The sequence below is a fragment of the Nicotiana tomentosiformis genome, chromosome 10 (assembly GCF_000390325.3).
Source record: "Nicotiana tomentosiformis chromosome 10, ASM39032v3, whole genome shotgun sequence".
In the NCBI taxonomy this organism is placed as follows: domain Eukaryota; kingdom Viridiplantae; phylum Streptophyta; class Magnoliopsida; order Solanales; family Solanaceae; genus Nicotiana; species Nicotiana tomentosiformis.
The window spans coordinates 62,734,206-62,748,058 of NC_090821.1; the positions used below are offsets into that span (position 1 = coordinate 62,734,206).

Below are 13,853 nucleotides of genomic sequence, written 5' to 3' on the forward strand. Positions count from 1 at the left end.
TAAATATAAAATTTGGAATCAGAAGTAAAACTTTAGGAGCAAATATCCCTGACCCAAACCGGTGTACAAGTCAAGTTGTGACAATAAGTCGACACTGGTTGTGTAAATCCCTGTGTACGCCATTGACTACACGGGAACAGTCAAAAGCAAGAACCAGTGCCTTAAATGCCAAGATTCCTTCTAACAAAGTCAAAGAGCTACAGACATCAAGTCCATAAACCGACTCTGCCATTTAGCAACTGAACTATCACCTTTGTTTGGACCTTTAACTATCAACAGTAAGCCAAGATTGTTCCCTTCTATTGTCATCCATCAAAAGTGCATCTAAACAATACCAAATAATGGGAAAACTCAACGAAAATTCATATTCTAATGAACTTGAAAGAAATAAAAGTGTAGGACCAGTAATATCACATCATACGAAAATCTTCAGATTCTTTAGAACAAGTTATTTTGTAAAAGATGGTTAAAGTGGAGTGTTTAAAGCTTACTAGGACACATGTTGTAGTGGATGGCTAAAAGATTTAGTGGAAGATAATCTTTTGCAGGAAAAGGACTAGCACTTCAAGGAATGAGAAAAAGAAGATATGGGTAAAGTTTTTCAAAAAATTCAGGTCAAATGAAGTTCATAGCATTAATGAATATGTTGCTTCCTCCTATGGAAATCACACATCTATCTTTAGGAGTGATAAACAAAAATAGAACATATCATAGGATCCATTCTTCTTTTTTCCAAAAATTTCCACCTTTCACATCTAACATTCTCATATATGTGTTTTTCCCTGAACTTCTCAAATCTTTTGCCATTTCCAGCTAACTCAGACACTGAACTTTCTACTGCTTCTTGAAACTATCAACTGTTATTTTGCTGTGTATATATATAGTTATAGTGAACGTTGATCACTCTCTAACTTGTTTTTTGTGATTTATAAGAATGGAGTATTCTTTTCTTTCGGAATTGAATAGTAATAGGAATAATTGGAAGGTAGAATTAGAGTTTGTAGGATATGAGATTCTATTAATGTGAGTGAGAGCCAAATTAGTTTGGACATCATTTATAGATGAGAAGGTAATTTAGTACCTATTTCTTCTATTATATTTTGTAATTTTTAATGGGGGGACACTTCTAATTTCTTTTTTTCTACAAGAATAATTTGATGCATGCTACAATAAGAAAAAACATCAAGTAAACATGTACAACCACATGTTGATTGAATGTTTGTTGTTTATTAAAAAAAACTTTAAATTGTTAAAGGTGTTGGTGATATAGACTAATTAGGAGTAATTTAAAATTAATTTCTTGGTCTCAACTTCGTTTAAGAGACAAATGAGAATGAAGACATGGTTAAAATTCGGATAAACTGATTTCAATTTAATAAACTAGAGATGATTGTCGCAATGGTGAATGATGACACAAACTTATCAAGTATTTTATTACTATTAATGTTTGTCGCAAAATAGTTTTATGTATATGTACATATCATGAAAAATTTTAATATGATTATTTTTGTTCCCTCTTTATTGTATATGTAGTTGGTTGTTTATGTGGAATTGGTGATATGGAGGCATTGGATCTAAGTGGAAAATCTAAGTTGTAACTAATTCGAACCACTTACCTCATTTTATGTACTGTGTTAGTTATCTTCTTCCGAAAAGATGGATTTACAATTTAAAATGCCCAACATTCATAAATTTCATCAGTAACAACAAGGATGTCCCTCTTATTTCACCTAAATCCAACGCTTTTTATATTACCAATTCCACGTAAACATCCAACTATATCTACAATACAAAGGAAAAAAGTAGTCAAATTAAAATTACAATGATATATACTATTCATATAAAACTATTTATCTACAAACATTAATGTAATAATATGTACCTGTTAAAATTGTATTGTTGTTCACCCTTGAATCAATCATCTCGGGTTTAACAAATTGGAAGTTGTGACAAAGAAAATAATTTTAAAATTACTCCTACTTGGTCTATATCCACCAACACTTTCAATAACCTTGAAGTTCTTAATAACAAACAACGAACTTTCACTCAACATGTACTTGTACCTATTTACCTAACTATTTCTTAATATAGCACGCATCAGATTATTCTGCTAAAAAGAATCCGTAAGGGTCTAACCACTAAAATTACAAGAGAATGTAAAAGAAGAAGAAATGGGTATTTAGGTACCTTGACGTCAATAAAATCATGTCTAAACTAATTAACTCTTTGTTTTTCTTTGCATTAATAGAATCCCATCTCCGGCAAACTCTAATCCTTACAATCCAACTATCCCTATTACTATCCGACTCAGAAAGAAAAGAATACTCCATTCTTTTAAACTACAAAAAGCAAGTCAGAGAATGCTCAATATTCACTTCAACTCTATATCGTGCACAAAAACATAGTAGAGAATATGAATAAACATTTGAAATATCATGCATTAAATATCCAGTGTAATTAGAGAATATAAAAATGAAGCAACAATGAGGAATATGGAAAGAACAAACAGTTTAATTATAGAACAAACAGTTAGGAATATGAAAAAACACTACAGCTAGAAAAAGAATAGTGGATTTTGATTTACAAAACCTGTCAGGGAAAAGTAGAAAAATGAGAAAAAATAACTGAAAGAAGGACAAACAGAGACTTCATTCGGACTCGAGAGAATAAATGATGATAAAAACAATGAAAAGAAAAAAAAAATGCATTTTCTACTACTGATATCAAGCTTCTCATGGTCTATAATGAAGCAAGCTTATTCATTGCATAAAAAGGTGAGAATTCAACTGAAAGAATCAATATATCTCTAGAACTGACAAATTAATAACATGCAAGTGTAATACAAATGCAAAATAACATCCCAAATACCATTATGAAATCAAATACCCAAAAAGGAAATAAAAAGAAAAGGAATCTAAGAGATATCTCTAACAAGGACAAAGGGTAATAGGAAATACCAGCACTTTATCATACCTGCAGGAGTCAGGTCGCCCTTCTGCCGAAGGATTGGCTCCAAAATTAAAGCCTAATTTGGAGAAGAGTTGGCTCTCACTCCTGCCAGGAGTCTCTATACAGTGAACGCCCTACTTTGGTTTTCAATTTTCAAATTTTGCAGTGAACACCCTATTTGGAGGTAGTTTTTGCACAGTAGGAAGAAAATGGCATTGACCTATATACATACATTGTTAGGCCAATTAACAATAACGCTAAGATGTATAGACAACATTTCATTGCAAATAAAATATTCCTTCTGAAAACCAAAATCTCCCGTTAATTGGGACACACCTCAATGGAATCTCCACTCAGGCTTATGAAATAATGCCATAAATTACATTACAACTTTGATCTCAAGAATAGCCAGCACCTTTTAAAATTCCAGTAAACAAGAGTTTCTCCAAGATCACGGAAACTATGCATCAATTGCTATCTTTGAAGTCACAGCATGTAAGCCAGGCTAAGCTGACTGGTTCTGAGATACTAAACATGTAACAAGATAACTCCTCTTGCCAAGTAAAGTCTCCTCTCCTTTTTAAGGTTTACCTTCTCAATGATCATTGAAGATCCAAGATATACCAAATGATGACTTGGAATCACCCCGGATTGGAACTTGAAAGCACCTCTTTCTTAAAATTACTTTATAGTTCCAGAATTTTCATCTCATTGAAACTAGATAACTTAGTTCGTAAAACATTCTAGTCATGTTTGCCATCTGAGTACTCTACTAGCCAATTTGCTCTCCAAACAACTGACGATGATAGCAGTCGCTCAGTCTTCCATCCTGATGACTGAAGCTGTGACAGTGAATTGTGAAAGATACAAGATATTTAGTTCAATCTAAAACACAAAATGCACAGCTCGTAGAATTAATGGACAATTTTCCATGAGAAAATGGGCTTATATGTGGGTAACTTCTTGGTGGCGTTTGCACATGTCCTCTCAGACCAGTCCACAGCTTTCACTTTCAGATACGAATATTAGCTTATGAACTTTTTTGCATTGACACTAAATGGATTGTCTACATATTTAGGTGGTGTTTTCTTCAAAAAAAATCAAAGACAATCTTTTTGCAGAAACTTGATACTGATTAGTTGACTATGATTTTAAAACTTGCAAATGCAGTGAATATATCATGAATTTCCTCCCTGAAAAAGAGCTCGTGATGTAGACAAATACCTTCAGAAGAAAGACTTCATAGTGTTTATCCATCCATGATTGGCTCTCCAAAGACATGGATCCACCTTGATCACCTAGTTTTGCCATGACAAGCGCATGGATGAATGACTGCAATATATCAGCTGCGGTTGAATCCTTATGAGTAACAATGTTGATAATACCCCTTTCTTGTTGAAGTAAATACTTCGCTGAAAAGACGAGAGAATGTATAAGTGAAACTCTTAGGTCAAATAGCTGAGCTTGAAAAACGTTTAACATGTCTATCAACCTTTCTTGTGGTTTAATCCAGCAGATTCTAAGAGGTTGACCCTATCGATCAAAAGACAAGTCGTTACTCAACTAACCAAATATTCTTCTCTGCTAATACCACGTGCAAGAGATATGGGTGCAAATTAGTAATAACAAAGACGAAAATCTCACATAGCAAGGCTGTAAAGTGAAGAAACTCTGACACCTAAATGTACTCGCTTGTATAGAGAATCACTGCCTTTTGAGGTCCACGAGCTCAGCCATGAAGGTAGAACATGCTCCATGGAGGAGACCTGCTTTGGAGAGAGAACTGGAACCAAAGGCGTGAAACCTCCAGATTAGCAACCTTAAGTTATTGGACATAAAGCTCAAAATTTACATAATATTTTCTGCATGTCTAGTCAACGACTCATGTGAAACATTCAGCACACACAGGAACTCTAAATTAATAGTTCAAACGCAAAAGATAAAAGCAACAGAAAATATGGGCCATTTTAGCATCGCAACACAGTGTCATAAATATTCCTACTCAGATGATATTCTAGGAGATGGATACAGTTATTCACTCTATGACTATGAAAATATTAAGATGCTCAACTCACCTTGGCCTGTCTTGAAAAATTGTGATAAAACAATGGAGCATCTTTCACAGTTCAGGGTATTCAGTGAAAGACTACGGACAGCCATATAGTTTGCTGCCAGATACATCAAGTTAGTGCATTTTGCATTAAGAAAGCTTCGGCATCCTAAGTTGCTCCGACATGGCAGTTTAGGTGCCGTACCCGTGTCGACACGACACTAGTATGGGTGTGGGTATGGGATCCGTACCAGATCAGGTCAAACAATTTTGGGTACTTTGACCACGACGGACAGAAAAATTCGAGACGAGATACAATTTGATTACCGAAATCAGAACTAAAACTAGGGTAAATTTGAAGAAAATAGCATATCTTATCTAGGAAAATAATCTTTTACTTATCTACAACTTGAGAATAAAAAGGAAATCCACACTTTACAAGCTATACGTAAGTATTCCACAAAATTTCTCATAAATTAGAGAGATTTTTATTTTTTTAAATTATTTTTAGCCGGATCCCCGCACCCGTATTCGTACTAGGATCCGTATCCCCGAATCTTAAAATTTACATCTTGAAAGATCCGACCTCTAGATCCGCACCCGTGTCCGAGCAACTTAGTCGGCATCGCACTTTAAAACTCATGGAAACAGGAAATTGAAAGCAAATCATAACTAACCAAACATATGGAACATAGTAAGCGACAAAAAGGATATCCAAATTGCAAATGAGTGGCCACTTGTGATGTGTGCAAGAAGCATTCCTAAAGCCATCCCAAACATTGTAGCAAGAGTTTCTTGGCTTCCTTCCTATCAGAACAGGGAAAACGGATACCAAGTCTGAGTAAGTGGATTTTTTGCAATTCTTTCGCCGCTGTAATATCTATCACAATACCTTTGCAGCTATATCTGCTGCATTGTTTTGAAGGGCAAAGTGCTGTGTCAAAGCTGCTCTAGTGGCTCCACTAGCAACACCAGCTAAATCGAAACAAATAAAGATGATGTTTAGAAAATCAGTTCTATCACTGCGGTATGTTTGGCCTCATTAACAAGAAGAAATCATCTTCTATTAAAAGAAAAACCTTCAAGGTCAGCCAGCAAGGTTAAAAATATGCTTCAGAGTCTGAGGTTCAGACTGCTAAAAACTCTTTCCCAAAATTTACCCAACATCTTAAATGGGTGAATTAATTACAGACCAAAAAGCTACTGCAATTGAAATTTCATAATATCCTAGTCAGAAGGACAAAGAACTAAAGCAGCCAAGAAGAAGAAACTGACCATTAAAACATTAGAGCAAATAAGTAAATTACACTTTGAAAGTATTTATCAGGTAGATTAGTTAAGAAGCTTAAGTCCATAAGATTTTTCAATCTTCTGCTGCAACATGGAAGACCAACATATATATGTGTAAGAGATGGGTATTTTCCATCTGATGCATTACCCCAGCTCTGTTATAGCATTATTTGGAAGCTGGAAGTCAAGAGGGGATGGTAAGAGAGTCCACAGGCAATTGTGAACTACATGGAGGGAAAGAAATAGAAGAATTCTTGAAGGAGAGGAAAGTACGTGCTGCTGCTGCAGGTTATCATGCTAATTTTTGTGTTTCGCTCGTAAGGACTCTCCAACCTATAAAGATGATTGGACTGAGTTTGCAGAATGGAACTCTTGCACACGGGATTGTTCCTTCTTGTCAATAAAATCAATCTACTTATCTGACAAGGAAAACAATTTTATAATATTCAGTAATTGAAAACACATGTGGAGGTGAAAATTTTGTTCATGATGACTAGGATAAAGGAAACTGATCAGTGCTGATGCTAATTTCCATTAGCTTGGTGAAAGAAATAGTTCAATGAATTTATAGATGTCAAAGTTCTTGATCTTAGATAGGACTAGAATGAGAAGAATTATTGTCTCTAGAACAAATGCTTATGTGAAACTTGAATGTTTTAGGCACTTTAACAAAGATATTGATGAGAAACAGGAGATGATGCACCTCTCCAAATTTTTTGGATGACCACACGCTGTGAGAGACTACTTTTCAGGACAAAATAAGCTTTATATCTATTTTGTGTCTCTTGGAACAAAGGACTAAAAATGTTGCAGTAAGAATGATTGAATATAATAGTATCTTTCTTTAAAATTGTGTTCCATCTTAAATATCTACAACAAAGATTCACCTATGTAATAAATCAAGAAACAACAGATCAAGATAGTAAAGGAAAGCATCTTTACATTGAATTACAAAGCACATTAGTACTTTCGGCAAGGTGAAGGATCTGATATATCAGACAATTCACGCTAACAGCCCCAACCCTAAAAAACAAAAGACATTAGACAAACAAGTTGAATACTAGACACAACCAGACAAGAAGTTTACACTTTATTTAGAAGATAAGAGAATGGCATTGCCACAAAGAGCAGATATTTCACTTACTGAATGACCTTGATAAACTCCCTAAGCAGACAATGAACACAAAGGCCGACGGAAATAAAGGAGACACAAGATCCATCAACATTCCTGCAAGAAACACAAATGATTCTATTGTCATTGCATCCGTTTCAGGAATGACAACAAAAGCACAAATCAATGTCATTTAACCTTCTAGAAAATATTTTTCATAATAATAAAATTATTTTTTGTTGCATTTCTGAAACTTAATAAATCATTAAGAATTAAAAACAATAACTATACCTCCTCTGTCTCAATTTATATAATACTCTTTCCTTTTTAGAATGTCCAAAATGTTTGACCATTTAATTTCTATACAATTTTTAACTTTCAAATTCGTTAAACTGTTCAAATAAACTTTGATGTGATCTTCTCTATCAATAAATCTTTTCTATCATTACTTTACCTTTTTTTTTCTATGGTCACGAAAACCAAATGCAAGTCAAAGAACACCTTAGACTCCGGCCACTGGCCAGTCAAAAGACTCTTTTTTATATAATTTTGATAAAAAGCGCAAAAATGACTATAGTGCACACAACATACAGGTGAAAGGGCATACCGAGATCATTCATGAGATCTGCCACTAAACGCCACATTTTGGCATTACTGTCTAAATTAGAACCCTGAAACAGAAAGCAAAAGCAACAGTCATTTTCCAACAAGTACTTAAAATTCAAAAATCATTAACAGGCGGGTAGTAGGAGGCAGGTCAAAAATATCACAGTCCCAAAGAATGTTCTACTTCGCCCCATATATGCTACCATGGTAACTTTTTTCTAGGAAAGAGATCATCATTTCCTTTTCTTTATGGAAAAGGAGCATTAGTCTGGCATATAGTTTCAAGTGGAAACAGAAACTGACATAAATGTAAGTCTGATGGGGAATCATTTATTCTCGGAGGAATGAGGTGCTTCAGTAGCATCAGTCTTTATAAAGAATCAAGGCATGCATTGTTTGACACAATAGGATCAATACGATACCGGAAAATTACGCCATAAAAGATGAAAAATACCTGGTAACATGTGAACAAGACGCCTCCAACCATACCAGTTAAATCTCGCAAGAACCACTGAAATTTTTTAAAACCATTGTCATCACACTAGTTTAAAACATAAATTACAATGGAAAAGAAAGATGTGAACTCACTTGAAACGTTGCCCCAATAACAGTAGCGGATTTCTCACCAACACCTATAGCACTTAGAAGAGCCTATATTTGTTTGAGCAAGTAAATTAGCCTTTCATATCATAAGTAACTCACACTAATACTGATGTTCTCTTACTTGTGTTGAGAACATCATCCGCACATAGGTAGAAAGCCCCTGCAGCAATCCAAATCAGTAACAATAACATGAAAATCAAAGAGATCTGACAGTGCTCAACGCCAATTCAGAAACTGAAAACAAGTTTTATGAATTATGGGCAATATCTCTTAACCTGCAATGAGTCCCACACTTGAAAAGGAACATAGTCTGGAGTAACACTACTTGGAAACCCCTACAAATAAATTGGAAAAGCAATTAGAAAAATCAGACAGAATTGTTGATACTGGTGAAATGCCTTCAACATTTCTTACTCCAAAGAGAAAAGAAACAAACAAACCTTATGAATCTTTTCCTTAAAAGTCGATAAAGATTATTAAATCTTTTTAAGCTTTTCCTTTTACTCCACTCAACCAAATATTAGAGAACTGTTTATTTAACCTTGTGATTGTTTCCTTAGAAACATAATAAAAATCAAATCTTTTGAAGTTCTTTCTTTACCTCCATTCCTACAGAACTGTTCCATCTTTGTAAATCTTTTTGCTTAAAACACCAAAAAAGATCAAAACTTTTTCATTTTTTTTATACCATTCAGCTAAAATCCAAAACTGATTTTGCTCCATTGAATATTGTTACACTTTTACATAAACAATTCAACAGATATAATTAACGGGTTCCTTATCGGAAAAAAAATTAAGATTTTTTAATAAGGTAAGCAAACTTTATGGTTCTTTTCCTTAAACAACACAAAAAATTAAATCTTTTAATGCTTTTGCTTTTACTCCATTCAACCAAATATTACATAACTGTTTATTTAATTTTATGCAACTTAGATGGTTCGGGCACGTGCGGAGGAGAAGCATGGATGGCTCGGTTAGGAGGTGTGAACGGCTGGCCTTGACGGGTGTGAGAAGAGGTAGAGGGCGGCCAAAGAAATATTGGGGAGAGGTGATCAGGCAGGACCTGGTGCGGCTTCAGATTTCCGAGGACATGGCCCTTGATAGGAAGTTGTGGAGGGTGAGCCTTAAGGTTGTAGGTTAGGAAGTAGGAGGCTAGCATGTGTTCTGTCTTAGGCTGCTAGTGGCTTCAATTGTGTCCATATTACTTTTTTAGGGCTGCAGGTTAGGTCGTAGGAGGCTAGTCCGAGTGTAGTGTCTTAGGATGCTAGTGGTTCTTGTTGTACCCATATTACTCCATTGTGTTTGTAGTACTGTGCCATTGTTACTGCTTATTGTTATTGCTTTTTTCTCTATTTTCTGGTTATTACGTTGTTGATGTTATCTTTCCTCTGATATTACTGTGCCACTGTCTCTTTTCATCTTCTTGAGCCGAGGGTCTATCGGAAACAGCCTCTCTACTCCTCCGGAATAGGGGTAAGGTTTGCGTGCACACTACCCTCCCCAGACCCCACTTGTGGAATTCCACTGGGTTGTTGATGTTGTTGTTCTCAGAAACTAAAAATCAAATCTTTCGAAGTTTTCTCTTTACCTCCATTTCACCAAATGTATGAGAATTGTTTCATCTTTGTAACCTTTTCCTTAAAACACCAAAAAATCAAATCTTTTTCAAATTTTTAATACAATTCACCTAAATATTCCCAAATCTGTTTTTGTTTCTCTTGAATATTCTTCCATTCTTCCACTTCCACACAAACAATTCAACAGAGCTAGTTAATGGGTTAATTATCAAAATAACTTTATAGTTCTTTTTTTATAAGTTAAGCAAACTTTATGAATCTTTTCTTTTGAAATCAATAAAAGTTAAATCTTTTAAGTAGGCGTTTGGACATGAATTCCAAATATTTTTTTCAAATTTGGAATTTCACTAAAGTTTGAATTGAAGATGAAGTTGTGTTTGGTTATAATTTTTGCAATATATTTGGATGTCTTTTTTCCAACATATTTTCCAACTAAACACTAGCAACCTTCCCATTTTCAATTGAAAAACAGGTTCTCACCAGTTTTTCAAATTTGAAAATGCATTGAAATTCAAGTGAGATTGGAAAAATTGTAAGATTTTGATAACCAAACGTTGTTTTCAAAAACAAATTTTGAAAAAAAGCAAATTTTTCTTATGTCCAAACGGGTTCTAAATGTTTTGCTTTTACTCCACTCAACCAAATATTACATAACTCTTTGTCTAACCTTATGCATCATTACCTCAGAAAAATAATAAAAATCAAATCTTTTGAAGTTCATAATCATGTCAAAATGCGCCATATTTATTTATCCCATACAAGTTTGTCAAAATCTGTACCCAAAATACATAGATAAGACAAATTAACATTTTTGTTGTTTCACAAATAAACTAATTCTATCAAATATGTTTGTGCGAAGTACATAAATAAATTTTCTAAGAAAATTCTCAAAATGTGCTAATACTATTAATTAAGAGAGTAGGACTTGCCTCGGGAACAAAAGCCTGGAGAATTCGTTGAGAGATATGAGTGAATGCGTTGCTTGACCTTTTGATAGAGATTGAAGATGATGACGTGGCAGTTATGGTGGCTGTTTTAGTGAGTTTCGTCGACGAAGTTCCGTTCCATTCTTCGATCACCGTCGCCGGCGGCGAAGTTGAGTTCTCGTTTTGATCCTCTTCCATTGTGTTCGCCGGCGAAGTCAAACTGAAAGTCTTTGTTTTGCTCCTCCGAGAAAATAAATTACTTAATAAATAAATTTAAAAAAGGAGTATAAAATAAATAAGAAAATTAAAACGAAAAAGTAATTACTACTGTAATTACTAATTGACATTTACTTATTACTATTCTTTATGGAGTATTTTTTTTTTTTTCTAAAAAGAGAAATTTGGTGCCTTTTACCTTTTTAATCCATCAAAAAAACAACAAACTTTAAGTTGGTTCTTGTAATATTTAGCTAAGCATATCTAACATTTAATTAATAGAATATATATATATTGTGTGAATCTTCACAAGTTATATAGTATTACAGCATGTGACGACTCATATGTAATGTTAAATTTTATTGTTATTTCATATTTAAATACTTTAGAGTTTTAAAATAAAGCTAAATGTGATATATTTCATATATAAAGGGACCAAAAACACTTTTTATAATATGCTTAATAATGTCGGGAAAAAGTATATGGTAATTACGGACAAAAGGTGTTATAAATCCCTTAGAAAATGTTTATTCCCCTTCAAATTAAACCTTTGTAGTGAGGAAAATTGTTTTTGAAAAACAAAAGAATATAACGCTAAATGTTTATTCCCCTTCAAATTAAACCTTTGTAGTGAGGGAAATTGTTTTTGAAAAACAAAAGAATATAACGCTAGAAGGAGGGCTTGAACCTCCGACCTTGTGGTTAACAGCCACACGCTCTAACCAACTGAGCTATTCCAGCTTTTGAAATATGCTGCGTTCTAAATTTATTTATAGGATTACCAACTGCTTTCTTGACTTTTATGCAGTTTGTATTAGTTTAACACTCCATGAAAATGTTGAGATGGATGTGTGGGCATATTAGGTTAGATAGAATTAGGAATGAAGCTATTCGGGATAAGGTGAGAGTGACCCTTGTGGAGGAAAAGAGGCGAGGTTAAGATGGTTCGAGCATGTTAAAAGGAGAAGCACAGATGTCCCAGTCAGGAGGTGTAAAAGGTTGGCCTTGGGAGCTAAGAGGGAGGGTATAGGTAGGCCAAAGAAGTCTTGAGGAGAGGTGATCAGGCGGGACATGGCACAACTAAAGCTAACCGAGGACATGACACTTGATAGGAGAGTGTGAAGGTTGAGAATTAGTGTAAAAAGTTAGTAGGTAGTCAAGCGTTTTCCTGTATCTTCCTTTGTCATAGAGTATTAGTGTTACTTTGGTATCCCTTCTATCCTTTGTTTTCTAGTACCACATATTTTGTACTGTTGTTACTTGCCTTCCGTACGCCCTTAGTTTGCTATCATTTCATATCTTGAACTGTTATTACTGATTATTAGTACTTCTTTCATACTTTCTTTTGCTATTTTGGGTTTTGTTTTTTAATACCGTGTATTGATATTACTTGCTATCAGTGCTTCTTCTATCCTTTCATTAGCCGAGGGTCTATCAGAAATAGTTTCTCTGTCCTACCAGCCACCAGCGTAGGGGTAGGGGTAAGGCTGTGTACATCCTACCCCATAGACCCCAACTTATGAGATTACACTGGATTGTTGTTGTTGTATTAGTTTAACATTGCTCTTCAGTACGACTTTTCAAATATTTCTTAAATACTCTTAGTCATAAAAAAAAATATTTTTAGCTTTTCATGTAAAATTTGTGAGTACATATTTTTTTTCATTGTAAAATTTGAGGAACTGTTATTTGAATTAATACCAAAAATTTAATGATTTATTCCTCGTTCTCTAAATTTTGGGCTATAGAAAGATATGTGCTTATAGCAACCAAAAAAAAATATTCGATTCGTAAGGATAGTCCAGAGTATCCTCCGCGCTTATTTACCGATTTTTTACTAGTAAATATAATAGGTGACTTTAGTATAAAATTCACACTCATCCCAGCAAGTAAAAGATAAGGGAAAAAATAAAATAAAAAATAAAAGGGGAGAATCTTAGAGCACTTTGTCTCATCCATCTAAATGCATTTATTTCAACACTAATGACTAACCATGATATTTTCAAGACAGTTTATAAAGAATTAGAAGATCTCCTATAATTTTCACGTACTTTATTAATCGTGTGATCACATCCTTGAGTGCACTAATGCGATAAGGTAACACACACAAAAAAATTATTGTGAAGAGAGAAGGGCGGCTCACATGTTCAGTCATTAGTTTTGAAGTTGCATTGGCGGTACTCATGGTTTTCACCATACGTAAGAACTAGTACTCTTACTTTTTTGAGATACAAAGCTGTGAATTATTATTTTCAAAAACTAATTCCTTCAAAAAAAATTGAAATGAGAAATACTAATAGTTAATTTTAAAAAATCAAGTTAAAATAAAAAATGAAACCACCATAAACATAAAAAAGAAAAGAGAACGAACGGAGTGAAGAAAAAAAGACCAAAACCAACAGATAGGTATATGTACTAATTAATGTGAGAACATCAACTTAATTACTCACTTGTTTGAAAAACTTCAACCAAATCTAAGAGTGTATATATATTTGTGAGCCGCCTCGGCTTTCGATGAAGTAAAC

The 13,853-nt window shown here is 34.0% G+C and overlaps 1 protein-coding gene and 1 non-coding gene across 3 annotated transcripts; both read right to left on the minus strand.

Annotated features, from left to right (window-relative positions):
• Positions 1–2,718: 2,718 nt before the first annotated feature.
• Positions 2,719–11,372, minus strand: LOC104097309 (protein root UVB sensitive 3). Of its 2 annotated transcripts, XR_001969477.3 has the most exons (15): positions 11,116–11,372; positions 8,885–8,944; positions 8,731–8,769; positions 8,595–8,657; positions 8,461–8,517; positions 8,008–8,071; positions 7,434–7,517; positions 5,892–5,974; positions 5,677–5,806; positions 5,025–5,117; positions 4,594–4,732; positions 4,442–4,482; positions 4,174–4,361; positions 3,286–3,791; positions 2,719–3,169 (listed from the first exon to the last, which is right to left on the minus strand). XR_001969477.3 is itself a non-coding variant. In XM_009603865.4 (14 exons), the coding sequence occupies exons 1-14, from the start codon at positions 11,308–11,310 to the stop codon at positions 3,693–3,695; spliced, it is 1,335 nt and encodes a 444-aa protein (XP_009602160.1). In that variant the 5' UTR covers positions 11,311–11,372; the 3' UTR covers positions 3,202–3,692. The 2 variants fall into 2 exon arrangements, 1 of the variants encoding a protein (XP_009602160.1); XM_009603865.4 differs by lacking the exon at positions 2,719–3,169 and having other exon boundaries at positions 3,202–3,791.
• Positions 11,373–11,995: 623 nt separating this feature from the next.
• TRNAN-GUU (transfer RNA asparagine (anticodon GUU)) lies at positions 11,996–12,069 on the minus strand. Its single transcript has one exon. It is a non-coding gene; the product is annotated as a tRNA-Asn (tRNA).
• Between the last annotated feature and the right edge of the window lie 1,784 nt (positions 12,070–13,853).

Excerpts from the sequence above, each read along its gene's own strand:
- LOC104097309 (XM_009603865.4), bottom strand. The coding sequence starts at position 11,310 with ATGGAAGAGGATCAAAACGAGAACTCAACTTCGCCGCCGGCGACGGTG. Across the intron at positions 4,733-5,024 it reads ATTTTTCAAGACAGGCCAAG|TTCTCTCTCCAAAGCAGGTC; the intron begins GTGAGTTGAGCA and ends CTTTGGTTCCAG. Across the intron at positions 4,483-4,593 it reads TCACTTTACAGCCTTGCTAT|GGTCAACCTCTTAGAATCTG; the intron begins GTGAGATTTTCG and ends TTTGATCGATAG.